The following is a 26,590-nucleotide window of genomic DNA, read 5'->3' as shown; positions in this document are numbered from 1 at the left end:
ACTTTTATACCACTGGAGACCTGTGTCTGTCAGAGCCAAAGAACATCCTGAATATTCTAAATTTTTTTTCTTTAAAACATCTGAAAAGAAAAGCACAAGAGATTTTACTGCATTGCAGTTTTATTCCTGACATGCAACAATACAGTTTTATAGTTAGCATTGGTACTATTTTTTCTATTATAATTTTATATATTAACAGAAGAAGAGGGAGATGGCTCTGTAGGCTTCTGCGAATATGTTGATATTTGAAAGGACTAACCTGCAGTATGCTACATCAGTGTGCACTTCTGATTTATGCTAATAACACTGTTTGAATCTGAAAATCCTAAGAAGACTTTTCAAACAGGCAGCAGAATACAGTAAATAATAATGGAAGCATAAAGCCACATTTTAGCATCCCCGAGAATATTATAAAATAAAAATTTTACAGATTTTGGTAGTATTTTTACAAGTAAAATTCCATCAAACTAAATGCTTCACATTAGTAAAATTGTCCAGTAAAGCTGATGACCTATTCAGTATCACAGAATCATAGAATCATAGAATGGTTTAGATTGGAAGGGACCTTGAAGATCATCGAGTTCCAACCCCCTGCCATAGGCAGGAACACCTCCCACCAGACCAGGTTGCCCAAGGCCACTTCCAGCCTGGCCTTGAACACCTCCAAGGATGGGGCCTCAACAACCTCTCTGGGCAACCTATTCCAGTGCCGCACCACCCTCAGAGTGAAAAATTTGTTCCTAATGTTCAATCTGACCCTGCCCTCTTCCAGTTTAAAGCCATTCCCCCTCATCCTATCGCTACATGCCCCAGTAAAAAGTCCCTCCCCATCTCTCCTGTAGGCCCCCTTTAGGGACTGGAAGGACGCAATAAGATCTTCCCGGAGCCTTCTCTTCTCCAGGCTGAACAGCCCCAACTCTTTCAGCTTCTCCTCATAGGAGAGGTGCTCCAGCCCTCGGCTCATCCTTGTGGCTCTCCTCTGGACACGCTCCAGCAGGTCCATGTCCTTCTTATGCTGGGAACTCCAGAGCTGGATGCAGTACTGCAGGTGGGGTCTCACGAGAGTGGAGCAGAGGGGCAGAATCCCCTCCTTTGACCTGCTGGCCACACTTCTCTTGATGCAGCCCAGGATGCGGTTGGCCTTCTGGGCTGTGATCGCACACTGCTGGCTTATGTTGAGCTTCTCATCAATCAGTATCATATCTTCACTGTTCATCCTCAGGGTAAAATGGTAGTAAATTCAGTTTACACATGGAGTAAACGAAATAATTTTTTATTGTTATTATTATTTAAGTTATCATTGTAAGTATATTTACAAAATGAGGCTTCTTACAGTCACAGCATCACAGAATGGTTAGGGTTGGAAGGGACCTCCAGAGATCATCTAGTCCAAACCTCCTGCCAGAGCAGGGTCACCTACAGCAAGTTGCACAGGACGGTGTCAAATCAAAACCCATTGTTTTTGTATTGTAAGCAAGAACTGATAATGCTAACAGTGTTGGTATTGTGCAGACTAGCAAAAAGTGAGTGTTTTTTCCAATATCTTATTCTGTATTTTAATTCTGGGTACCATGAATATTGCCTATGAATGAAAGTTGTATGCTGCTTTTTTTCTCTTGCACCCCAAATTATTTCCCATTTGATTCCATATCAGGCAACATATACCAAATTCCTGTGTATTATAACACTAAATAGACGATCAATACCTGTTTATATTAGCAGATTTATTCGCTTCTGTAGCCATCCAATGCACGAAAACAAACTGTGCCTTGACAGCTTCATGCCACGTGTAAGCAGTAGGAGGAGCTGTTGAGCAAGAAATGTTTTTCCACATGTGCCGCTTCTTACATAGTGTGTCATTATCCCGTTTACCGGTGAAGCTGACTCAGTGATGGCTTTTCATTCCTTTCACAAATGAACACAATCCAGAGGTCTCCCCCCCAGCAAGTCCAACATGAAATCTTTCAAAAACAACTGATATCCCAAAGATTTGTGATTTTTTTTTTGTTATTGATTTCCAGTGTTTAAAATAAAGTGTTTGGATCTTGAAGTTGTGTTTCTCCCCGGGGGAGGTTTGCTAGAGCAAGCAGTGCAAAATGAAACCCTTAAGTGGGTTTTTGGCTCCCTCTGGCTCAGACCACTGGGCTGTCTCAATGTTGCTTTGAATTTTGTACTTCATGGTAAATCCGTGTAGAATTTATACCTAATACCTGGATTGTTAGTGTTTAATTAGTGGACAGTTCCATTTCAAGGGCTGAGTATTTACTTGGGTTACTTTGAGATGGCCCTGTGATGATGACAATTGCTGCCCCATTGCATCTGTTTAGCAGAACAAGACCTCGCCTGTACCCTACTGTTTCATCTGCCTCCCCTTCAGAAAGGAAAGCTTTAGACACTCTGCAGCCACAGAGCATTTCAGGTCCTATTTTCACAGCCGAGATGCTTTTGGAACCAACTCAAAATCTCTTGCAGTATAAAATATGCCTAATGCAATGGAAGATAGGCAACAATACTGATGTTGCTAATGGACTACTCCAGGGTAGTACAGAGCATCTTCTGTTCCTGGGGGCAGTCAGCACAGAGAGGAGCCTGTACTTCTTTGGAAGAAAGCTGTTGGACAGTGTACGGGTACCAGTCCTCAGCAACTGAAATAACAATGAGGAGATGCACGCTGGTGGCTGGAAGAATGATTTGTGCACTCTCTGTCTTGAAACCATGTTATTTCACTTTGCAATCCCATAGTCTGAATTCAAATTGCCATCAGTGAAACACAGCTTTCATACAAGCTGCTGTTCCCTGACAGTATGTACGCATTTATATTTCATTAAAATGAGTATTAAATAATGAATTAGTTGGCAGTAGTGAGCACTATTCTCCACATTTTTACATTTATTTTAACTTTCATTAAACATAAAATTAAATCAAATTAAAAGAAACCATAATACAGTTGTTGTTAAAAACAAACACAGTCATTACAGTGCCAATTTTGCTTAGCGGCCACATACGGCTTCCAGCCAGTACAGCGAACAACTCAAAGGGGAGCTGCTGCAGCAGATACAGCAAAAAGCCAGGGAGGAGAAATTAGCTCTCTAAGGGCACACGTACAAAGACAAATTAACTGTGCTGAGGGATCTGTGCTGCAATGCAAGTGTCCCAGGCGCTCTGAGACAGTTTAGACAGAACAAAACTGGGGCTTTGTTTAACCTGAGAAGTTTTGCTAGAAAAGCTCTGTTCACAAAATGAGGACTCAGTCTGGCCGAAAAGTTTCAGGCTAGGTGTAGCTACGAAGTTCGTAGTAGCAAAAATATTTCATTGGTGCAAATTCTTTCAGTGTCTGTTTGTCACATTTAATCTCATGTTTTCAGGAATGATTTGTTACATTAGCTGTTTAGTCAGCATCGTAAGCTACAGATGCTCTCTAGTCTGTGTTGTTACCATATTACCAAACTCATGGGCACATATTTTGGCCTTTCAGGTAAAGAGCACGCGGCTCAACGCAAGTGGATAGTGACAGATGGGAAGATAGAGGTAAGAGTTTCTTCAGGCCTCAAATGTACAACTTTGGATAGTTCTTTGAAATACTAATAAGGTATTACATACCTTAGATTTAAAGCAGTATCATCGTTACATACAACATCTGTCATTAACTTTCCTGCTTCTCAGGTTTGGATGTAAGAATGGGACACAAAAAGCCTTAAATCATTAACTTTGGGTTAACGAGACTTGGGTTTATGTGATTTACTTAAGCTGATCTTTGAAAAAAACTAGCAAAACAATAGTTTATGTATGTTTACATACATACTATGTTAACAAAAGTCCTAAGGAGGTGGGAGTTGCTGGAAGACTTGGAAGGCATGTACCAGAACCCTCAGCATTGGCTGAAAGGCAGCTTATTAGATTTTTCCACTCAAAATTTCAGACCAGTTTGGTGGTTTGCTAATTCATCTTCAACACCACTCTAACGTGTTTGACTATTTATCCACTGTCATACTCTCTGAGGCTGGTTGACGAATTTTGTCAGTTTTCAGACCCCCAGTCTGCCAGCAAATCACTTCAGTTCCTTTGCAGCTCAGGCGCTACACTGAATTGCTTATATTCCAGCAAACTTCTGCTCACACAGTCACAGCTTGTATTTTTAATTGCTTATCAGTTAGCAGAAAAACGACGACTTACAGAAATGGGTCAGAGAAAGAGAATACACATCTTGAACATTGGGGTGGTTTTTTTCCCATTAAAATGCTGTCTAGGAAAACTCTACTATCCGTTTAATAATTGAGAAATTCCTACTTTGGTTCCCCTTCACCTGTGAGCCCGTGAATGTAACTGTTGACTACTTGGTTACTGTCTTGTAAGATTATCCTCTAGAAGAATCCCAGCACTGTTTTGTTTCTCAGTTTCCCAGGGTTTTTAGCAGAAGCAGGGGTGGCTGACAGGGTCACCTCGGCTTCTGAAATACAGTCAGCTGCCGCCAAGCGGTTGCTGCCTTAGTACTCCCTGATGAGAGCCCGGGCTGTCTACAACAGATCATAGAATCACAGAATGGTTGGGGTTGGAAGGGACCTTAAAGATCATCGAGTTTCAGCCCCCTACCCTGGGCAGGGACACCTTCCCCCAGCCCAGGTTGCTCCAAGCCCTGTCCAACCCGGCCTTGAACACCTCCAGGGATGGGGCAGCCACAGCTTCTCAGGGCAACCTGCGCCAGGGGCTCACCACCCTCACAGTTAAGAATTTATCCCTAATGTCTAATCTAAATCTTCCCTCTTCCAGTTTGAAGCCATTCCCTCTCATCCTATCACTACATGCCCTCATAAAAAGTCCCTCTCCAGCTTTCTCATAGGCCCCCTTCAGATACTGGAAAGGGCTCTAAGGTCTCCCCGGAGCCTTCTCTTCTCCAGGCTGAACAGCACCAACTCTCTCAGCCTGTCCTCCCAACAGAGGGGCTCCAGCCCTCTGATCATCTTTGTGGCCTCCTCTGGCCCCGCTCCAACAGGCTCATGTCCTTCTTGTGCTGAGGACTCCAAAGCTGGATGCAGTACTCCAGGTGGGGTCTCACCAGAGCGCAGTAGAGGGGCAGAATCACCTCCTTTGACCTCTTGACCTGCTGGCCATGCATCTTTTGATGCATCCCAGGATGTGGTTGGCCTTCTGGGCTGCCAGTGCACATTGCTGGCTCACGGTGAGCTTCTCATCAACCAACACCCCCAAGTCCTTCTCCTTGGGGCTCTTCTTGATCCATTCTCCGCCCAGCCTGGATTTGTGCATGGGATTGCCCTGCCCAACGTGTAGGACCTTGCACTTGGCCTGGTCGAACTTCATGAGGTTTGCACGGGTCCACCTCTCCAGCCTGTCCAGGTCCCTCTGGATGGCATCCCTTCCCTCCAGCGTGTTGATTGCGCCACACGGCTTGATGTCATCAGCAAACTTGCTGAGGGTGCGCTCCATCCCAACATCCACGTCACCAACAAAGATGTTAAACAGCACTGGTCCCAGCACTGCCCCTGAGGAATGCCACTCGTTACTCATCTCCACTTGGACATCAAGTTGTGGATCGTGACTCTTTGACTGCGACCATCCAGCCAGTTCCTTACCCACCGAGTGGGCCACCCCTGAGATCCATGTGTCTCCAGTTTAGGGACAAGGATGTCGAGCACTTTGCACAAGTCCAGGTAGACGATATCGGTTACCCACCAAACGGGACTGCGCTGCCATGTCTTGTTCCGCTTCACCGTTATGCCTCGGGTCCCTCCAGAAGACTACAACTCCCAGAGTCCTTCGCGCCTCCCTGACACCTCGCGCCGGCGCGTCCTTCCCCCGCGAAGGCCACCGGGACTTGTAGTCTGGCGGCGGGGGCCGGGCGAGGAGGCGGCGGCGGCGGCGCTCCGCCCCGGGGGAGGGACGGCGCAAGGCGTGGGGGGACACGGGAGACAGGTACCCGCGGGCGGCCCTGCCAGGCACCTCCTCGCTGCGGCCGGCTGCTGGCTCCGCGACCCGGCGGGGCGAGCTGCGAGAGCGGCAGAGCGCGGCGGCCTCCCGCGGGGCCCGCAAGGCGGAGCAGCGGCCTAGGGGCGCCCGCGGCGGGCTCGGGCTCTGAGGGGCGGGAGGGGAGGGGGGGGGGAGCCGCACCGGCGGAGCCTTCCTCGCCGGGCCCGGCCCGCTCCTCGCCGCTCCCCCGCGGGAGGGACGGGGCCGGTGCGGCGGTGAGCGGAGCGGCCGTCCCCCCACCCCCCATCCCGCCCCGAGGCCGGCGCCGGGAGGAGGAGGAGGAGGAGGAGAAGAAGGAGGAGGAGGAGGGAGCGGCGAGGCGCGGGAGTCGGCGCTGCCCGCCCGCCGGCTGCGCCCCAGCGGAGCATGCACTGACTGCCTGCCTCGGCTCGGAGCCTTCCCTGGCGCCGGGGTGCGCGTTGCATGGTGCGGGGATACACGGTCTCGATAATAAATGATAGAGGATACAATGACTTTGCTGTCTCTGCTGGGTCGGATCATGCGTTACTTCTTGCTTAGACCGGAGACCCTGTTCTTGCTGTGCATCAGCCTGGCCCTGTGGAGTTATTTCTTCCACACGGATGAGGTGAAAACCATTGTTAAGTCCAGCAGGGATGCGGTGAAGATGGTGAAGGGCAAGGTGGCCGAGATCATGCAGAATGACAGGCTCGGGGGGCTAGACGTGCTGGACGCTGAGTTCTCCAAGACCTGGGAGTTCAAGAGCCACAACGTGGCTGTCTATTCCATCCAAGGCCGGAGGGATCACATGGAGGACAGGTTCGAAGTAATCACTGACCTGGTGAACAAGACTCACCCCTCCATCTTCGGGATATTTGATGGGCACGGAGGAGAGGCAAGTGCTCAGCTGGAAAAAAAAAAAAAAACCAAACAAAACAAAAAACAAACCTAAACCAAAAAAAAAAAAGGGGGGTGGTGGGGGGGGAGGATGGTTACAGGGCAAGGAATGGACATGTTCTCGCCCACCAGGTTTGTGCGGTTATCTTGAGACATTGTTTGGGGGGGGGAAGGAGTCTCTAAATAGGGATTGGGAGATACTCCATTCCTTTTATCTGTCATTTCCCTGACCATGATCGGCACGGTATAAATATGTTTATACCCCCTCTGCCCTTTACAGTAGTAAAGGTTTAATTGAAGTAAAAGCCGTTGGAGGTGGCTCTTACGTGCGTGGAATAATGATGATGAGCACAAACTCCCTGGAGGCATCTTTTGTTACAGCGAAGTGTGGTGTGATCTGATTTTGGCACAGGGCTGGTCTCCCTCTCCTGTCAGGAGCTGTGCTCATCGGCAGTGGTTAGAGAGGAGTCCTCTTAAAGGCAGGCGTGTGTGCAGCCTTAAATCTGGTGTGCGTAAAACATGTCTTCGCTGTAATTCACTCTCAAATGAGGACCAGTGAGTCGCTGAGAATGAGTATCATGTTTGTGAATTGCATGTAGTTTTTAAGTCATTACAACTGTGCTGTCATACTTGTCTCCTCCCTAGTGGAAAGCCAGGAAAACTGTCATTTTGAAACTTTCTGGTGTTTAACCTCTTTAACTTTTTTAGGTGGATGATTTCCTTTAGGTTGTGAATGTAATTAGTATTACAGTTTGATGGGGTGCTTCACTTATTACAGATGCAAATGTTGAAACTATAGCTTCCTCTTCCTTTAGGTTTGTGGTGCTGCCACGTAGCTTTTCGTGTAGCACAAAGCACGTGTTTCATAACTGTGGAAAAGGACAAAGAATTTGTCCTTGTGTGACAAATTAGCTCTAGCCAACCATTATGCTGGCTATGAGATGACCTTATGGGTTTTGCTAGGATGATGGAAGCTGGAGAGAAATGGTGAAGTTTTTCATGTAAGGTCTCCTGCCGAGGAGGAGTAAGGCAGCAGGAGAGCTTGGGTGTTCCTCCAGCTGCTTTCACAGATCAAGTAGTCAAAGTCCATCCTAGAAAAGCATTGGCAGTGACCAGACACTGATGGAGCACAAAGGTGGCAGCTGCTGCCCCTCTAAACCTGTAAGTGCTGCCTGAAAAACCCAGGCCTCAGGCACATAGTCAAAAAGCTGCTCTTCTGCTGCCTGCACAGTTGTAAAGGGAGTTGGTTGCCTGTGCTACTGCTGTCTCGCGGTGTCTAGCGTTTTGCCCCCTTTAAAATAATACAAATAATTTGGATATTGGAAGTTGTCAGCTTCATAAAAAATTCTGGTTGTGATTGAACCCTGTTTTCCTTTTTATGTCTGAATTAAAGTGGGGCACAGCTGTGCCAGCTCTTACTGGCATACTTGTGCCTCTTCACTATCCCTTGGCCTTCGAGGAATACAGATAGAAATGTACGTGTATCGCAAACTGGTACGCATCTCCTGAAGGGATATTAGCTCTGATCACTGTATTTGGTACATCTCTTGTTTTCTGGGGCTTTGGACAGAAGGTGCCTGTGGTCAGTCGTCTGCCTTCTTCCCCTTTGTTTAAACTGACAGTTCTCCTTGTCTGAACTGATCAGCCAAAACAAGTTTGCAGGAATATCTGTGTCATGTTTTTAAACAGTATTCTGAAATTGTTACGGATGGAGTTATGATATACACGCTTAGACTGTGGCATTGTGAAAGGGGGATCTTATTTCTTTCTTTAATTTTGTATCATATATGTATCTTGCCCTACACTTGATTGCAAACTCAGCATATTAAATAATCCAAAACTAACACAGAGAATAGCTAAATGACAAGAATGTGCCCTATATACTTTTTTTTTTTTTGCTTGTTTGTTTTGCTGTAGATCTTGGAATTACACCCATAAGATATATTAATGGATTTCCACTGGATCTATGGAAAGATCATTTGTCTTTTGTATTCTGATTCCTCAGAACTTGCTCTAATTGATTCAGTGACGAAATATGAGGCATTTATATGAGGCCTGTCATTTTGAAAGGTTTAGCACATCTCTCTCCAAATCTTACTGAAGCTAATATTTTTAAAATTTATGTATTTAGTATCTCGTATTTGTCTTTCTAATGAAATCCCCAGATGTTCTTAGTGGCCTTTACTCGTACAAAAATAGCTGCCTAATCATTAAGGACATAACTAGTTTCTAGCTTTAGATTTTATGTACAACTGATGAGAAGAGCATGAGCTGTGTGCTATGCGTAGAGCAAAAAATAAATTATGAAAAATAGGTTTTAATCTAAGCAGGTTTTGTAGTTTCGAGTAGAAAAGAGGGGAGGGAAAAGAAATAGCAAAAATGAATGCTCTTATTTAATCTGAAGTACATAATACTAAATTTCAGGCCTCTATTTGAATTTGTTTTCTGGATGTCTTATTTTATTTTTATTTTTGAAAAAAGGTAAATGACTCTGTGGAGCACTCTACCTACATATGTAGCAAAGCCTTTGTAAAGATTACATTTTCCATATGGGCTCCCATTAAGTTTCTTTGTGTATTTAAAGAACAAAGAACTGCTAATCTCTGTAGTTACAAGTGAAACAAACTGTTCTATATGGGGAAAAACTCTTTTTCCCAAACAGACAATACCACAAATGAGATGCTAGATTAATTCTTTCCAGCTATATACAAGGGAGCGTGTCTCCATTAATGACTTCCTGCCTTATCATGTTGAAGTGGAAGGATAGAGAAGTGTGATTCAAGTAATATGAATTACTGTGTAATGCTAATTTATGAAGATTTCTGGGTTTTGCTTAAGTCTTGCCAACATTTTGCATAAATTCTACTTTTCTGTTATGTCATTTCCTCTTCCATCTTACAATTTTAGCCTGAATAGGTTGGCAACCATTTACTTAAATTTTGTGGCTGGCTTGATGAGAAAGCAATGTGCAAAAATAATGATTAATGCTCTGTGTTACAACTGAGAATCTGGTGTGCTGCTACAATCACTTGTTTAAGGCAGTAATATTTTAGAGATAAAGTTCGGTACACGGTGTGTAGTACAGTCTTCCTTTTATAAAAAGTTAGTTTGTTTCTTGATGATCAAATAATAATAATAATAATAATGCAGAACAGATAGAGGGCAAAGAGGTAAACTTAGGAAGAATGAAGAAAAGCTTTCTGCCTGTTGTTTCACTGAATGATGTTGGCGAAAGGAGTCTTCAAGGTGATCGAACTTAGTCAGAAAGGAAGAGAAGAAAGTATTTGTCTGTTCTGTCATCAGCTTCTTTATAAGGCTTAAAGATGGCTTGACCGCCCCGCACCCCCCCCCCCCCCCCTTTTTTTTTTCATCTCTCTTCTCCCTTTTTCCTTTGTTTAGAGTTTTTGGGGCTGTCTAGGCTGGAAGATTGAGAAGTGGCAAACTACATAAAGAATAAAATAACAAACAATGAGCTTGAAAGCTGAGCAAAGGAAAGGATGGATGCCTAATCAGAATGATTTATCTATTTTATCTAGCATTTATTAAAGGGTTCTTTTCTCAAATATTTAAGGTTTAAGCATTCAGTTTAATGAGATCTCAGTGTTAGACAAGAACAAAGTAGCTCAGCTACCATCTGCAGTTTTATGGTTATGGCTGTGTCGCATATCCTTGTTTTTTCCTAACCCGATGAGGTGAAGACTTTAAAAATAATGATAGTAATAGATAGTACCTTATATCCTGCCTGTGCTTGTTTGCAGTCGTAAACTGATGTGGGTAACGGCGGCGACAAATTAAAAGCTCAGTAACTGTCTCATAAAAAATATCTTGCTCTTTTTATTTCTCTTAGCCTTCTTAAATGGGAACATGGCAAAGTTTGTTGCTTATGATCTGTAGGTGTGGATAAGAGCATTTACCTGATGTAATTGTTTTTCAGAGTTGCTAGTATAGAGTTGCAGTATGTGAAATACACCTTTTTATTTTTATTTGTAGTGTAGGGAAAGATTGGGGAGTTTAAACCTGAAAGGAGGGAATTTGCTGTATTATTGGCTTGTGTTTGTAACCCCATTCAGAATCACTTAATGCTTTGTGTGCCACAGGACCTTCAAATCAGTAGCATGAACTGTTGGCAGAAGTCTCTGGTTACTGATTAACTTACAAAGACCAAAAAAAAAAGCGAAAGGTCAGAAGATAATGGTGAGAGTCCTAACTAGCGTTGTCTGAGACTATGGAAACTGAATGCTGAGGTAAGGCAGGGAGAAGGGGGCACCCTGCCAGCTGTGTTTAAATGAGCCTGCTGTGCATTTAAAATACAGGTACTTGAAAGCATGATTTATTCCTCCCTGATTCATTGGGGTGAACTTGCTGTTGTCTTCAGGCCCCTCGCAACAAACAAGTTGCTGGAAGGTTACACTGGGAAGGGACCTTCTGAAATGCTGCGTACCATGGTAATAGCTCGTGTGCGTATTCTCCTCCTTTAAGGAAAATGAGATGACTTCAGTGAAGGCAAAGGGGTAAACTACTGTAAATTTACCAAACATGTGAGGATATCAGCAGAGCAGCTGTAAATCTTACTATCAGAACAGGACATAGCATCGATACACTTGTGTTCATACCAGTTAACATGATTTTTTTACCCCTTCACAAACTAAAGACCTGAACGCACCTGGGTGTAGGCTGTGCTATGATGATGAGCATCTTTTCAGGCACTGACAGGGGGGAAATTTATTCCATTTAATTGGAGATGATAGTTGACAGTTGGAAGATAATGTTTGCCTTCCACCAAATACGAACTAATGGCCTAATAATTTTATTTTGGTGATCTTTGGATTTTTTCTTTTTTCTTAGTTTCTGTTCCTAATAGCAGAAGGTGTTTATGCTATGTTGAAAGACAAGAAAGCTAACAGCTTTGATTTTTTTTCAAAATTTATCCAGATCTGCTAATTCTAATTCAAAACCTGTTCCTCTGATACTGAACTAGTTAAGCAAAGGTAGTGATGAAAGTTTATCTATCAATCATACTTTTGAGTTTTGAGTAAGGATTAATGGCTTGGGATTTTATAAACTAGAAGAATAAATCAAACAACAGTTTTGAATTTTTATGGATGTTATAGCCTCATTGTAAGGTGAAGTCTTTGAGGCTTTGCAGTTTTTAAAAAGAAACTGCTGGAATGGTTTTCCTTTTATAGTAATTTCATTCAGTTTCTAATCTAGAATCCTCTGCAAAGTGCCTAAATGTTTGAATAAATATTTACATAGGTGCGGTCATGTTGATATGCAAGTCTCAAATCTGCTTATAAATTCCAGGAGAGGCCTAAAATAAAAGCCAAAATGATATATAGGAACATTTCTGTCACTTTTAGTTTATCCAAGTTTTGATTCTTGGATATCGCATTACAGGGTTATGATTTTTGCCCTGCAAAACCATGCTTATTTGATTTTTAGGTCTACACTATATGCTCATTTGCTCTACAAAACTGTGATTTAAAATTGATTAAAATGGTGTGAAAATATGTAATTGGAAGTAGGAACTCTTATCACTGCTATACACAGCTGTATCATTGGGTGTAGAATTGAGTCTTTTTCAATTTTTATAAAAATCAAAGTCAATTAATTTTAAATGTAGTCTGCCAGCTTAGCTTGGATCAGCGCTTCCATGTTTGGGCACACAGGCAGCCGACTGATTGCCACTGGGTTAATTAAATCAATTTTGATTCTTAGATGCTTTCAGGTTATGAAAGTCATTTAAGTTTCTCCATGAACTTGAGTAACTCGGACCACTCCATAGGAAGTGTTTGTGTGTGTGCGCTCTTGCTGCATGGTCGATCCTTAGCAGCTTATCCGTCCCCGTAGATGGGGAGAATATTTCACAGCTCCCAAACAGGAATGTTCAGACTGTGGTTGTTAGAGTGCCTGACGCTTTTTAACTTGATACCCTGAGGTAGCTCTCCTGGGGCCACATCCTTAGATACATAAGCAATCTCTAAAGATGGATCAAGGCTCAGAAATGAGCAACATCTTAAATTCCTTAAAAATGCGCTGATTTGTGCTGCTGATACTGCTTTCCGCGTGACGTAGGCAATGCTGAAGGCTTGTTAGCTGGTGCTGCTTAACCCAGTGTCCAGCCTATAATAAACAAATTTAAATAACAGTTTTGGGGCAGTAGGATTTTGATCGATTCCATTCTGCAGGTCAGTAACTTGGATGTTTTTGTGTTTAATAATGTGAGAGAAAGAAAATTTGTATCCTTCTGTCATGTGTGGTTAGTTAACACAGCAGATTGCTCTAGCTCTGTCTTGAGTGTCATTCTTTCAGTAGCTCTGTTGGACCAGAGTAGTATTTCTCCTTTCTCCCTCTTGTTTGGAGATCCAAATATTTAAGGTGTAAATTGTTCCTTAAAACTGAGTTTTGGCTTCAGGCAGTTTCAGTTTTTAAACAATCTCCTGGCATGTGGATGCTTTGTTTTGCTGCTGTCTAGTTTTTGCCAGGGGCTGCAATTCTCTACAGCAGTCTTGGCCCTGTAGGAAGGCCCCATACTAGTTTCTGGGTTGCCATGTACTGGATCCGGCACCTCTAAATTTCCCCTTGCTCTCAGGACCCTTCAGCCCTGCCCCCCTTTACCTGGCCTGGCTAGCGTGCTTCCTTAGCATGTAGGTATTGCCTTCACAGGAGTGAAACTACAGGCGGTGCTGCATCTTTCCCTCATCCCCAGGAGCCTCTTTTGAGACGCTAATCTCTTCAGAAATGGTCATGCGTGAGATCAGTCGAGTTTTGTGACCCAGAGAGGCAATCCAAAGGTACCTGGCACTAACGTTTCTTGGGTCTTGAGGCTCAGGACTTGCTCTTTGCTGTAAGCACAGCATAGATACTGACAAATTTAGAAAAAGGAACAAAATGCTTATGTACTGCTTCTGTAGTGCCCTTTGGTTTGAATCTATGTCCTTGAAAGGAGAGTTCCCAAAACTAATTTAAGGACGGCAGCTGCTATAATTATGCACAGAAAGTCATATGCCTCTAGCTCCACTTCTTCACTGTATTTGTTAAAACCTGAAAGTTAAAGTGAGCTCACCCACCCTTTGGACCTTACTGCCATCCTCCCTCTTCTGTGCCCCAGCAAATCAAGCCTCCTCACCCACATGCCCGTGTTCCCCGCCGTGCAGGTAATTTTGTGACCATGCTTTTGTACCTGAGTATCCCACGAACCTTATACCTCCCTCCATGTAGGGGATGCTGTACCTCAACAAGCTGTGCTCTGTTTGCCCATGGGTCTTTGCCACCGGGTAGGTCCCTGCGTGTGCTGGGACCCCCGCAGACCCTGGAGGAGCGGTACGGGGTGGCAGGAGCTGCCTTGGCTGGGGCGCTCAGCTCATCTCGGGCGGGATGCCAAAGACAAGCAGCAATATGAGCTGTTGCTGCTCATGCCGTGTGGCGCATCCACACTGATTAAAATGATCTGCATATTCCTAGCGGTATGCGTGCGTGCCCCAGTTTGTAAACCTATGTGACAAGTTCGGGAATGTATGCCCTATGCCATTGCCTTCTGAAATAGGGAGTAAGTATGACCAAGGCGCTTTTTTCTTTAAAACAGCTTTTGTAACTACAAGTTCCCTTTGGCTGCTGACTTCCTAGTCAGGTTCACGTTATCATCGAGTTCACCATCAGTGAGTCTGTTACTAGATACCAGTCCAGCTGGACAGACCAGTTTCTCTGGCTCATGGCCAGCCCAAGAGATCTTCCATGCAAAAGAAGATAATGAAGATTTAATGACCCTTTGTCTTTATTAGCCCTGTAGAGTTTCAGTTCACCCTGAAGTTAATAAGACAACAAAGATGACAGATAAGGCAAGTACAAAAAGAAGTTTCCATCTGGACAAAGATGGACATAGAGACCTCTTGTGATCTCTGGGCTGTTATAGGTTGTGTGCAGAATCAGTAGTTGCAACAAGTTGGAGAATTTCTTTCTTTTGGGCTGTTTGGATGCTTTTACTCCTGTTGTTTATCTAGTGTTAAACACTTCAGCTAGTGTTTTTATTAAAGCAGTTTAAAACTTACTGCCAAATGTGGAGATTTAATTTGAAAGCAGCAGTAAGTAGGGGAGACTGGTGAGAGTGTGTAAATTGTAGTTTAAAGAACTGCCCATTTATGCCATCAGGCCTGATACTTAGATGGCAAAGCTGTTCCTGATCTGGTGTAAGTGAACTATCGTGATCGCATTCAAGAAACAAAAAGGATGGAAAGTACTTCTTAAGACTAGGCTTTCACGTCTAGAGTAATTTGCAGGCTGTAAAATAATCTGAATGAAAAAATCTACCTTTCTTTCTACTCTTGTTGAAAAGTTATTCCAGGAAAGTAGCTGTGGGTGGGTAGGCATGGCACTGAGCCGGGACAGGGGCTCAGGCTTCGAGGAGAGCAGTGTCCGAGTTGTCAAGTGATAGAGCAAAGCGGATGAAGGGAGAGAGGGAGAGGCAGAAGCATCGTTCTTTCGGTTGGGTGCCATAACGAACTTCTGAGAGCTGCGTGGCAGCACGGAGTACCACTTCTACTGCTGCTGATACAAATTGATTATGATGCTGAAACATTGCCGGCTCTCATCATCTCCGACCTTGTCTGATTCACAGCTGTGTGAGCAGCTGACATCTCCAGCCAGACAATCAAAGTACGTGTTTTTACTGCTAAACCACAATGCAATTATCCATAGCATGTCATGTCGGCAAACCTCAAAGCTCCCCTGGAGAAATGAACATTTATTTGCATTTACTTTCAGTGCTAAAATGTTATCCCTTGCAAATTTTCTCATTGTCATAAATGTTGAAAAAGCCTATTTCTTCAAAATCCCCTTCAGGGGTAAACATTTGATTTTTATTAAGTTCTATTATAATAGCTGAAACTGTCATACAGCACTGCTTTCAATCAATACGCTTTTTAATGTAATAAATCTCTTTACTTTTTCATTCTCTACCAGATAGAAAACTGCTGGAGGGCATGAAACATTTCTTCTGATAAGTGAAAGCGCGTGGCCCATAGTATAGTTCTGTGGTGTGCCACGGCTCACTTGCACTTCTTTAAACTTGCTTTTTAAATGCGAACATGATTTATTTGCAGGTAGTCTACACATGGACTGCACCTCAGAATTGCCTGAACTTTCCCTGAAATGCATGTTTCCTCCAAACACACGCTGAAGCTGAGCTATTGAAATATCTGATTGTGATCAGCATTAAAGAAAATGCCGATCCGAGGCTTTGTGCTTCAGGAATGGAAACTTAGTGTGGGAGCAGGAGGAAGGGGAAACATGCTTGTTGTCTTCGTTTTCTTAATGTTCATAGCCCTGAGCTTTCATCTACTTTCCTGCATTTGAGTGTGAATGTGTTTCTTCTAATTTTTCTAGTCACCTAGGTCTTTTTAAAGCTGTACAGGACACTATGTAGGATAGTAAACGTGCTTCTAATATTTTTTTTTTTTTTTTAATCTGACATATATGTGATGTGGTTACAGTGGGTTTATTTCTGGTGAGAAGCAGGAAAGTTGGATAAGAGTCTGGATGATCCCACTGAACAAAACTGGTATATTCGTTAGAGATTGCTCCTGATCATCCTAAGTTCGGCCTTCTATTGGTATGGAAGAAAAGGGAAGTCATGCAGGGAGAAGTAGGAACATAACCACAAAGTAGGTAAAACCAGTCTCTGACAAGCACCAATGCTGGGAAGCAGACTGAATCTTGTTTCCCCAAAGTGACGTTAACTGGGAGACACCAAACTGAGCGAAGTCAGTGGGATTACAGTATGTGTAGATGGTTGTGTTATAACTCATATTCTCCTGTAATTGAGATTAAACAAGATTTAGTTGGCCTGTGATAACGATCGCTTGATACTGGGATTGTGATGCTCAGCACACCTGATTGCGCTGATGTGAGGACTAAGCCCCTGTGGGTCTGTCTGTGGGCAGGATGCTGCTGGGATTCCCGTCGGAGAGAGGTGAAGACGAGTTGCCCCATGCTGCATACTTGCTGGTTGGGTGTTGGAGATACAGTTACTCTGAAGCAAGACAAGGAAACTAATTTTTTTAGTAACTGCTTGAAAAAAAGCTGTTGCTACTCTTTCTGTCCATGCAATTGCCAGCATCCAGTGTTCTTACCGGAATAACATGGCATGGGGACTCCGACGCCGAAAGAGGGTGAGGGAGATGAGAAGTGGAGCTTGGGACTTGAAGACAAGGATGTGAATAGAGGAGAAAAGGTAGAGTAGTGTGGTTTTTGCATCATAGCTTGCCTTGATTTTAGATTGCTATAAGATTTGGATTTATTTAATAACATACTGTCTTAACAAGATCACCAGGGAGCCATAGGAAAACTACTATCAGTTTCAATGTACCATTGTTTATATACTGCCTGAGATCCCAAACCCAAGAGATATATGTGTAAGGGTTATTTCTGTGTTTTAGGATGAATACTATTTTATCTCTCTGCATGTTTAAAAGGAACGGAGAAGCATGAGTGTGCGTTTTGGCAGCATTTCTTTATGGCTCTTGAAAGAGCACTAACAGTTTTGTAACTCTGGATGCTCCAAAAACCAAACTTTGCCCTCTTTGTTTCTACTGATGGACCATGCTTTGCTGGCACGTATCAACAGTCCTTATTGCTCAGGACTTAGAGAACAAAATGTAGGACCAGCTGCCTGTTTCATAGTGCCAATTGGCATCAACACATCAGAGAAGAGCTCCAAGCAGCCCCTCTTCTTGCTTATGTTTCATGCATAAATAGTAATGTGAAGTGCTACATTAATTTACAAAGAGATCAGTATGACAGACTTCCACTTTGCAAAATTTTTTATGCTTTCATATCAAATACATCACATAAGTTTGACTTTTTTTAAAAGGGACTTGCTTTACAACTGCTATTACAGTAGTGGTTTTGGAAGGCAAAGTAGAGTGATTGAATTCTCTGTGGATGAATGTTGCATAAAAGATTTGTAATCTTTGGCAATTAGAAAATTGTTGCTGAGGTTAATGGTGGTATTATTTTTAACTTTGAGGGCAGGAGCAATCTCCTGCCTCCGGGATGGAATTATTTCAATCAGTGCTTTAAATAAGCACTTTCTGTGATCGTTTAAATTGACAAACATTTAAATCATCAACCTGAATTCTTTTTTTTGCTGTAGTATTTATTTTAGCAATTATGTATCCTGATATACTGATTCACATTATTTTTATTTTGTATTGTTTCTGAAAAGGAGAATGTATTTACTATCAATCATTAGTTTTTGGGTTTTTTTTTCCCTGTTTTTGTGTGGATGTTGTAACTGCAAATAAAAGCAGAACAAAAAACTAAATAAGAAGCCGAATAATTTATCTGCATTTGTTAGAAGTGACTGAATGATTTGGATCTAGAACTAATTGTATGCAACGTTTTCAGCCCCTGGAGGGTGAATTGATTTGAGGTCAGTTTTGTGATGGGGGCCCTCTTGTCAAGCATCTCTTACTGAGACCTGGACTCTGTAGCCAAGTTGTCTGTGATGAGTTCAGGTACTGTCTCCTCAGACTCCAGTTATAACTCAAATTAGAGCGGGACAGACAAGAGTTAGAGGTTACTCTACCTGATCAAGCTAAGCTCTTCAATCAAGCTAAGCTCTTCAAAGAGAGTGATGATAAGACAGTCAATAAGTTCAGAAACACCACATTTTTTCCTGCTTAGGAGAACCTACCATTCTGTAAGGTGTTCTTTGCTAGAGTATTGGTGTCCTCACCTAAATCTGCTCAAAGGCTCTGTCCTTGTGGCTCTGGTAGGAGAGGTGGTACCTTGATATTATCAGTTCAGTAACTGTATTTCTCTTTAACCTTCAGAGGCAAGTATGTGCCATTTCTAATCTGTTATTTTAATTAGTTATCTTACTGAGGTGACAGATTATATTCTCAGGCTCTGAGATATAAATTTTGTTAATAGTTTTATTTTTAAATAACGTTGGTTTTTTGTTTTTTGGGTTTTTTTTTTTTAAGCAATTTTATCTAACTTAGCTGCCTCCTTGTAAAAACCATTGCTGGTCTGCCTGGTAGTGACACATAGCAGCTGGAAACGGTAGCTGCGTACTGGGTCATGCTGCAGGTCTGCATGTGATGACTAGAAAAATACTCTGAGTAAATTAGAGTGTCTCTTGGGATGTGTTGGGTTTTGCACTCCACGCTTTCAGTTGCATGAGTTGGAGAGCTTGTATATTCTAAAGTGTTCCTGTAAACTTTGAAGACTGGCAATTGAGATAGCTGCTTCTAATAAACTGTAAACAACATATGATGCCATGGCAGAAGAGCCAAAAGAAAGTGTATCCAGCTGCATATTGGAATTAGTTGTTTCAAATGTAGGTTTTAAAAGCTTTTTTGGCATGTGGGTTGTGCATCTCTTATTAAGGAAAAACCTGACTGTGAAGAAAGATGAAAATCATGTTGATGATTAATATGAAAGGCCGTAACCTCAAACCTATTATAGTGAAGAGATATTTTTACTGGAATGTTTTGTTATGGAGTTTCCCAGCACTCCCAACTGATAGGAGAACTAAATATATTTTCAGTGACAAACACCGTTTAATTGAGATTTTTTTATGTACAAATTGAAAACTTAGCATTTTGTCTGTCACAGGGGTTTTAAGTAAACCTGACTGTGCTTCTTATTCAAAGTATTTCAAAAGTGTGTCACGAAAACATATTATACCTCTGCGAACAGGTGTTTTCAGATCATTTTACAGGCTTAAATTTCTGCTTATGTCCCTTGGCTGATCTGATACAAGCCAGTAACACAACTGAAAATAGAACTTTATAGTCCCCCTCTCCTTCTCCAGGTGCAACTGCTCCTCTTTTTTTCTCTCTGTTGGACACCGACATCGTTAACTGTGTGCCTCCTGTTATTTAATTTAACACTATCGCCTATCTGCTGGGTTTTGCAGTCTTCAGTTTCATTTCTTAATGTAGTTATCAAGAAAGTAACAGCACCTAAGACCCAGCAGCATCAATGCTTGTTTCACATTGGTACTGTCAGTCTTAGTGGTTGTCTATGCCAAAATAACGTTACTGACATGTCGCTGTCACTGTGAGAAACCCTGATTTGAACCTGGGGCAAGCACTGTGTTCGTCATATTTTTAAGTGAATTCTTTCAGCATTTTGTTGTGAAACAGAATTTTTGGTTTAAAAAGTGATCTGACTCACAAGGCCTGAGTGTGAGAAGATGACCAGCTGTTAGACATGACATGACAAGGGTGAGGAGCACAGCTGGTTCCTCGTTAAGTGAGCTCCTAGTCCTGGTGGCTGATTTGATAGCTTAAACTCACTGCAGATGTCACGAACTCATCACGTGCATGACCTGCGAGTCTGGCACTTCATCAGTCATTTCTGGAGCTGGAGGGGGTCTGCCTGGCTGTTTGAGGAGACCCAAGCACGTAACCAATTAACTGAATTAACCCCTGGAGCTTCTAGCCCTTCTCTGTGGTACTGTGAAGGGGGAGAAGCTGAACATAATCTCCGTGCTCACCTGCTTCTCTGGAAGGGGGACTTAGCATTCCTTTTCGTTGCCAACAAGAGTCTTTCAGTGTAGGGAGCTAATGGCGAGACTTGAAAACTTGGCATAATTTGTCCTCTCTTGAGCAACATAAAGGAGAGTCGCTGCAAGCAATCTATTGCTTGAAATTTAGCTGCTGCAGGTGTTGCAGTGTGGGTTCCTGAGGCGGTATTCTTTCTCCTCTCTAATTTTCTGGTGTTGAGAGTTAAATAAATGCCCTGGAAGACTGAAATCTTCTGGAAGCTTTTGATCCAGGGGACCAACTTCTAAGAGGCTGGGGACGTGAACACAGCATCAGTGTGGAGTTTGGAAGTGACTATGGGTAATGTTTTCTGATTTAAATACGGAAAGAAAAGTTAAATTAGGGAACATAGGGGTTTTTTATTCTTTTCATGGAAGTGCCCCAGAAGATCTAGTTAAGTGTTTTTGGTTTTGACTTTCAAAGTTACGTTAATAAAACATCTAAGACTGCCTGATCTTTCTTGAATTAAAGTGCTGTATTGCAAGAAAATTGCCCTTAGCAGTGAGGGGCGTTTCAAGGTGAAGAAGGATGAGTTGGGAACAATAAAAGGAAACTAAATGAATTAAAATGGGAGTGGGGTGTCTGTATTTTACCATGCCTCTGTATGGCCACATGAGGAGAGGAAATCAAATGAAGAAAGTGGTATATACCCCAGCTGAACAGGGATCTTACCGTTGCCTAAAGTTTATAGCTTAAACAACTCTACAGAACAGGCATTATTTTTGTGCAGCAAGAATTAGTAAGATACTAAACAAACAAAAAAAAGAGAGATGATGAGTGCTCAAAAAGAGCACTCATCAATGTAAATATTTTGTAGGGAGACGTAGTTAGTGGTAGGAATGAGCTAATGCCCAGGCCCTGAGCTGCCTGGGAATCAAGATTCCCTGATAACAGTTTCACAATGCATCACCGTCTCCTTCTCTGCTTCAGTCCTTGAGCTGGAATACCCAGGAACTTACTCAAATATGAGAGTTCAAGAGCCTGTCATTGAAACTGTATTCATAGGAAGAAAATGAGTCAAAACACTCCAGGAAAGCTTTTTTTACTAACATGTCTGTGCAAATGCCTGTGTCGTGGGGAGCACAGTTCCCATGGATGTACTTTAGGAGTTTGTATGAGCACCTCTTTGCATCTGGATTTTGAAGGCTCTGGCCTGGATTCCTGCGAGCGCACACAGGTGCACAGACGCCTGGAGAGAACTCTAACAGTGCCGTAGCACTGGCAGCTCTGTGTTTTTTCCTCTAACTCTCCGGCTGTAGTGCTGTAGGTTGATAAATTAGAGAAGGATCTGGGCTGTTTCAGGAGTTATCGGTGTTCCCTGCACTTCAGTACGAGGTCAGTGTTGCCTTGACCTGTCCCAGTTGTGCAACCTTACTATTTCACATGTGATAATTTTCAATATTTGAGACTGTTTGAACCACTTGGAATTAGTAAGCATGTTAAATGATCTCTTATTTGCATGAACTTGAAAAGAGCAGGGCGATTTTAAATTACAGCTGAATTCCAAAGGGACCAAAGTAAGGATGGGCTTAACTGCCTGGTGCATACCTCACATATCTGTGGGGCATGTGCCCCAAAGGGGGGGCGTGAGAGCAGGCTTTCTTAGCTCCCTCTTTCGTTAGCAGAATTTATAGCACTGTGGGACATTATTTACAGCATAAAAAGAGCTTGACTTCTTAATTTATGAAAGAATAGAAACTGAAGATCTCATCAGTCCAAAGTGAGATTTGAGGGAAAGTTTAAAAAATAAAAGTGAAACAATCCAAGCCTTTTCCCTTTCTTTATCTAGAAAAACAAAATCAATTCATTTGTTTCTTAATTCATTCTGGTAAAGATAAGAATATCTGTTTCAACCTGAAAACAGAGGTTGAAACAAGGATCAAGAGGGACCCATACTGAATTTACTTATGGAAGTTGGCTTTGTTGTGCACCTGTGTGTGTGTGTGATAATGATGGACACCGACCGCTGCTCCTGCAGCTGGATAGCTCTTTCTTGAGGACCTTCTAATGAAAGCCACTGCCAGCCCAGCCAGAAGCAGGGACAACATGAAAATATCTGTGTGTGTGGGCAGCTGTAAAGAGACATTTCTGAGTTTTCTTAGCTGCTCATCAGCTTCTTTTGTTGCCAGTTGTGTTGTTTCCAAAGCTCTGATAGAAGAGCTATCTGTTGTTTGGGACAAAGTGGAAAAGGAAAGATGACTACTCTGTAAGCACGATGCACAGGCTCTTGATATATTTATGTGCATCCCGTATTCCCATGCTGGCCTGAGAGGCGATATAAGAGTACAGTTGCAAAGTCCTGGGTATCAGTATCGCTCTCCTAATTGCACTGCACCTTCATAAAGTCCTTCAAGATTTGCAGAGAGCCAACTCCTGCTTTGCCATGTGAGTTCTTAAGCAGGAAAAAGAGCATCTTGTACAGAAACCTGAGGCTATAATGGATTTAACACTAATTTAAAATGTTTCTTAAGAAGAGGAGAAATAATTGCAGTAGGATGCACAATTGTATCAGGTTATGACGGTTTGGAGATGGAGGCATGCCTGTACCCCCGTCACCGCTGTGACTGTGGCATGTGCAAGCTTGTCCGAACTAGCTTGAGTCCCACGAGTAGCGTAGCTGTTGCAGCACTCTTTGAGACTGAATAAAGATGTGTAAAGTTAGCCTGTGTGGGTCTCCATCTTACAACAGCCATGTGCTAGCAATATGCAAAGAAGCTATTTACAATTAGCACTTTGGCACAGTAATATAGATTCTCTTCAGGATAAATATATCTTCTGCTGTCTCCACCAGACCTACTTAATTCTTCTTCACTTTTCCCAACAACAAAGTTGAAATGTTTAACGACTTAAATGAAATATTTGTTAGCTATGGTGGGAATTAATACTTGGTATTTGTGCATGAAACCAGATAGTTGTTCATTAGGCTGGAATCAGGATTTCGAGGTAGTAAGAGAAGATAAAAGTGCTGCTTCAGATTCTGCTATATGAGAGAATTTAGTACTAATTACTCATTCTATGGATGTTAGGTGCTGCTATTTTATATACAGCTTTTAAAGTATAGACTCATATCCTGTCTCAAAAACCAAATTCCAGTTTGAACTTGACAGTCTGGATTTAGATGGTTTTGAAACATGAATAGGGAAGCTTGCAAAGCACTATCCAGCACTATATCTGGATTTCATCAGAGTTAGTCATGCTTCTTTTTTTCTGGACAAGAAGTTCACATACATACTCATTTAATGAATCAAGCGTGGGGAGAAACATTCTGCGTGTTTGGTCATAGTGCGTACGTAAACAGTAGGAGGTCAGACTCCAAAACGTAACTGTTCTTTTTAAGTTGAAAGCAGATAATAACCGTAAAGGTTTCATACCCTGAAAGTATATTTAACAGAGGTTTATTAACAGCTAAGAGAGGTCTTATTTAAAGTAAAAGCTGTTACTACATGGGTATATATTTAAGATCCGTGACATTTTGCTTTCATTGCTTTTAGGTATACAGCTTGCTTATGATTTCGCTGTAGGAAGGAGATGGTTAGCCTATAATCCTTGCCATGTCAATACAGACTGGATTGAAGAAAGGAGGTGATTTAGAGAGTTTGTTGGAGTAACTTTTTGCTCCCCCTCCATAACGGGTGCTTAAAACTGCCCTAAAAGTGAAGTTCATACATTTTTTAAATTGTCCATACAGTAAAAATTGTAGATTTATATTGGCTGAATAATTCATTTGTCCCTCGTTGTAATCCTGATGTGACTGCTGCCTTCCCCACTGCAGATTAAAGTTCTCAAGACTTCTTTAGTTGCAAGGCATTCATCTAGATGAAATGGAAACAGAACTTTGAGACCAAATAAGAAATGATTTAGTGTGTGGAAAGAGATGAGGAAGAGCAAAAAGAGGATAAGAACTGCAGCGTTGTGCAGCTGTATCAAATTCATTTCTGCTTTGTGTTAGGATGTCCAGGACTAGTAGTCCATCCTCCTGTGATTCTCCTAGAAGGTGTTTTCAGTCCTTGTTTGGCTGACAGATGACTGGAATGGCAACTATTTATTGTGTCAGGGGAATGCCTTGGGTGGACAGTGGTCTCGCTCTGCGGGAATTCGTTCAAGCACTGTTGAACTAATGTGTGCTAATATAGGAAAACAAAGGCCATGAAACGCATGTAAAATATGAGAAAGAACCCAATTAACAAAGTTTTCCATAAAAAAAAAAAGGTGGAGGTTTCTTCAGCAAAACATAAGAATACTTGAAGGAAACATTGTGATATTTCACCAACTGAAAAAGGGCAAGAGGTCTCACTGAAAATTTGCTATTTGAAGGCTACAGCTGCTCATTGACAAAATTTATCAGAGCCAAATGTTGGGAATGGAGAAGTCAAGATAGACTGTCTAGCAGATGAAGAAGAATCTGTGAGCGTTATTGGTGTTTAGGTCGCTATTAGTCAAGAAGTTCTTGAAGATTTGTTATTTTAAATTGTTCCAAGTGAAAAAACAGGAAATGTTTTTTTAGTATCTCTGTAAAGCTGTGTTAGCATGTCAGAAGCTGAGCATTTGCTGCGTATATTATATCTGCCATTGAAATGGAGTGGTGGTATACAGAAACTTGTTTCACTAAATCTTTCATTGTGGTAACCACATTTTGCTTTCAAAATATTTTGAGTATCTATTATAAACATGATCCTTCAAAATAATTTTTGTATTTATTATTGGATTTATTAGTCCCGTCTTAAATTATCCCATCTTAATGTATGACTTCTCTTTAGAGAAATAATGCAGTTTGAAAATCTGGATGTAGTCATACTCGTGCTCTGTGATTATTTGATCTTCCTCAATCCTGTAATGCTTTAGTCTGGTTTTGAAGTAATGACCAACCTGTGGTAAATATTGATTGCAGTGGTGTCCTCCAGAGTTCAGTGAACATTCTCTTTTTGAAAAATTAATTTTGAAAAACTGACTTTTAATTCTTTACATATTGAGGGAAGGTAGAAAAGAAGAGAAATTTTTGCCATATTATAAAGGCTGTTAATCCCTGATAAATACAGTTTTTCAGTCTGAATTTGACATTTATTGTTCCAAAATTGTGCAGCAGTGTACTTCTTGTTGGAAGACTCTTCTATGCTGAAGATGAGACTATTTCTTTAATTTATCAGCTGAGCAACTGTGTTGCGAGAAACATCTTATGAGGAGATTGAGATACAGAAATACACTTTTTGGGAATGACCATTACAATTATGATGCAAACTGAAGGATACTTGCTAGCAGAGCAAGTCTGTCTGGGAAAAGAAATTTATATCGTTTGAATTGATTTTTTTTTTCCACAGAAGCAAAACCAGAAATTGAAACAGAACTCATCTGTAATTTGACAATATTTTGACTGGACACAAGCAGTTTTCTTTGATGTTAAGCAGTTCAGTAAAGGAGAAGAAAGAATAGTCTTGCTATTCCAATAGACCTCAAAATATTATCTGTAGCTACAACAGAGAAAAAGGAACTGATAAGTGTAGTATAATTACTTAAAAATTATCTAATTTGTCCTGTGACACAAACACCTATTTGTTTGCAAAATCTATAAATCTATTGGGTGACTGAGTAGGAAAAAGACATTTTAAAACAGAGGTCAAACGCTGAAGTTCAAGCTGTTATAAAAAGACTTTTGCACATGGAAAATCTCCAGTCAGTGGGCAGAGCTGGCAGGGAGTTGATAAATCTTTGCGGGAGTGGTCACTGCTATGAATTCCCAGCTGTGAAGTTACTCTGGCCTCCCAGTACAACACTGACTTCCAAACGCCTATAAATGTGCTATTTTTTTCATGCATGCTTTTTCATTTGAGTATTTTCCAGTTTGAGATTTTCTGTAGCTGTGGAAGGTGCCTGCAGCGGGATGTGTCTGGGATGCGGTCTGTTGCGAGCCGCTCTTGCCTGTCCGAGTTAATGTGATGTTATTCCCCATCTGCTTTTTTGCTTTCTCTGACATAAAAAACTTTGCACTGAAGTGTACAGCCCTCATCTTCTGTTTGTAATCGGGAGAAAATGTATTACAATATTCTAGGAAAGCTTAACTCCATACAGTCTCTTGAATACTTGAGGACATGTTCTAGCGATGCTCGCAAATAACCGCCCCCTTGGACCGCCTTGCAAGGAGGAACATTTTATTTCTTTGTGATGCATTAAGATCCAGTTGGTACTCTGAAATACATGTGAAATTA

General features: G+C 42.0%; 1 protein-coding gene across 2 annotated transcripts in view; it reads left to right on the top strand.

The window, feature by feature from the left end:
- Positions 1-6,436: 6,436 nt before the first annotated feature.
- The window catches only part of PPM1L (protein phosphatase, Mg2+/Mn2+ dependent 1L), a gene marked incomplete at its 5' end in the record, with an annotated part of 98,892 nt that continues 78,738 nt past the window's right edge, over positions 6,437-26,590 (top strand). Inside the window, one exon of one of the 2 annotated variants that reach the window (XM_082486995.1) lies at positions 6,437-6,835. In XM_082486995.1, the coding sequence (XP_082343121.1) occupies positions 6,437-6,835 (399 nt within the window). Of the gene's footprint in view, positions 6,840-26,590 lie in introns of both variants that reach the window. The other variant, XM_082486996.1, reaches the window with a different exon arrangement.

Source organism: Vanellus vanellus (assembly GCF_965231255.1).
Source record: "Vanellus vanellus genome assembly, chromosome: 8".
Taxonomy (NCBI): domain Eukaryota; kingdom Metazoa; phylum Chordata; class Aves; order Charadriiformes; family Charadriidae; genus Vanellus; species Vanellus vanellus.
Note: the sequence above shows the minus strand (reverse complement) of the source record. Positions and strands in the feature narration are given on the sequence as shown.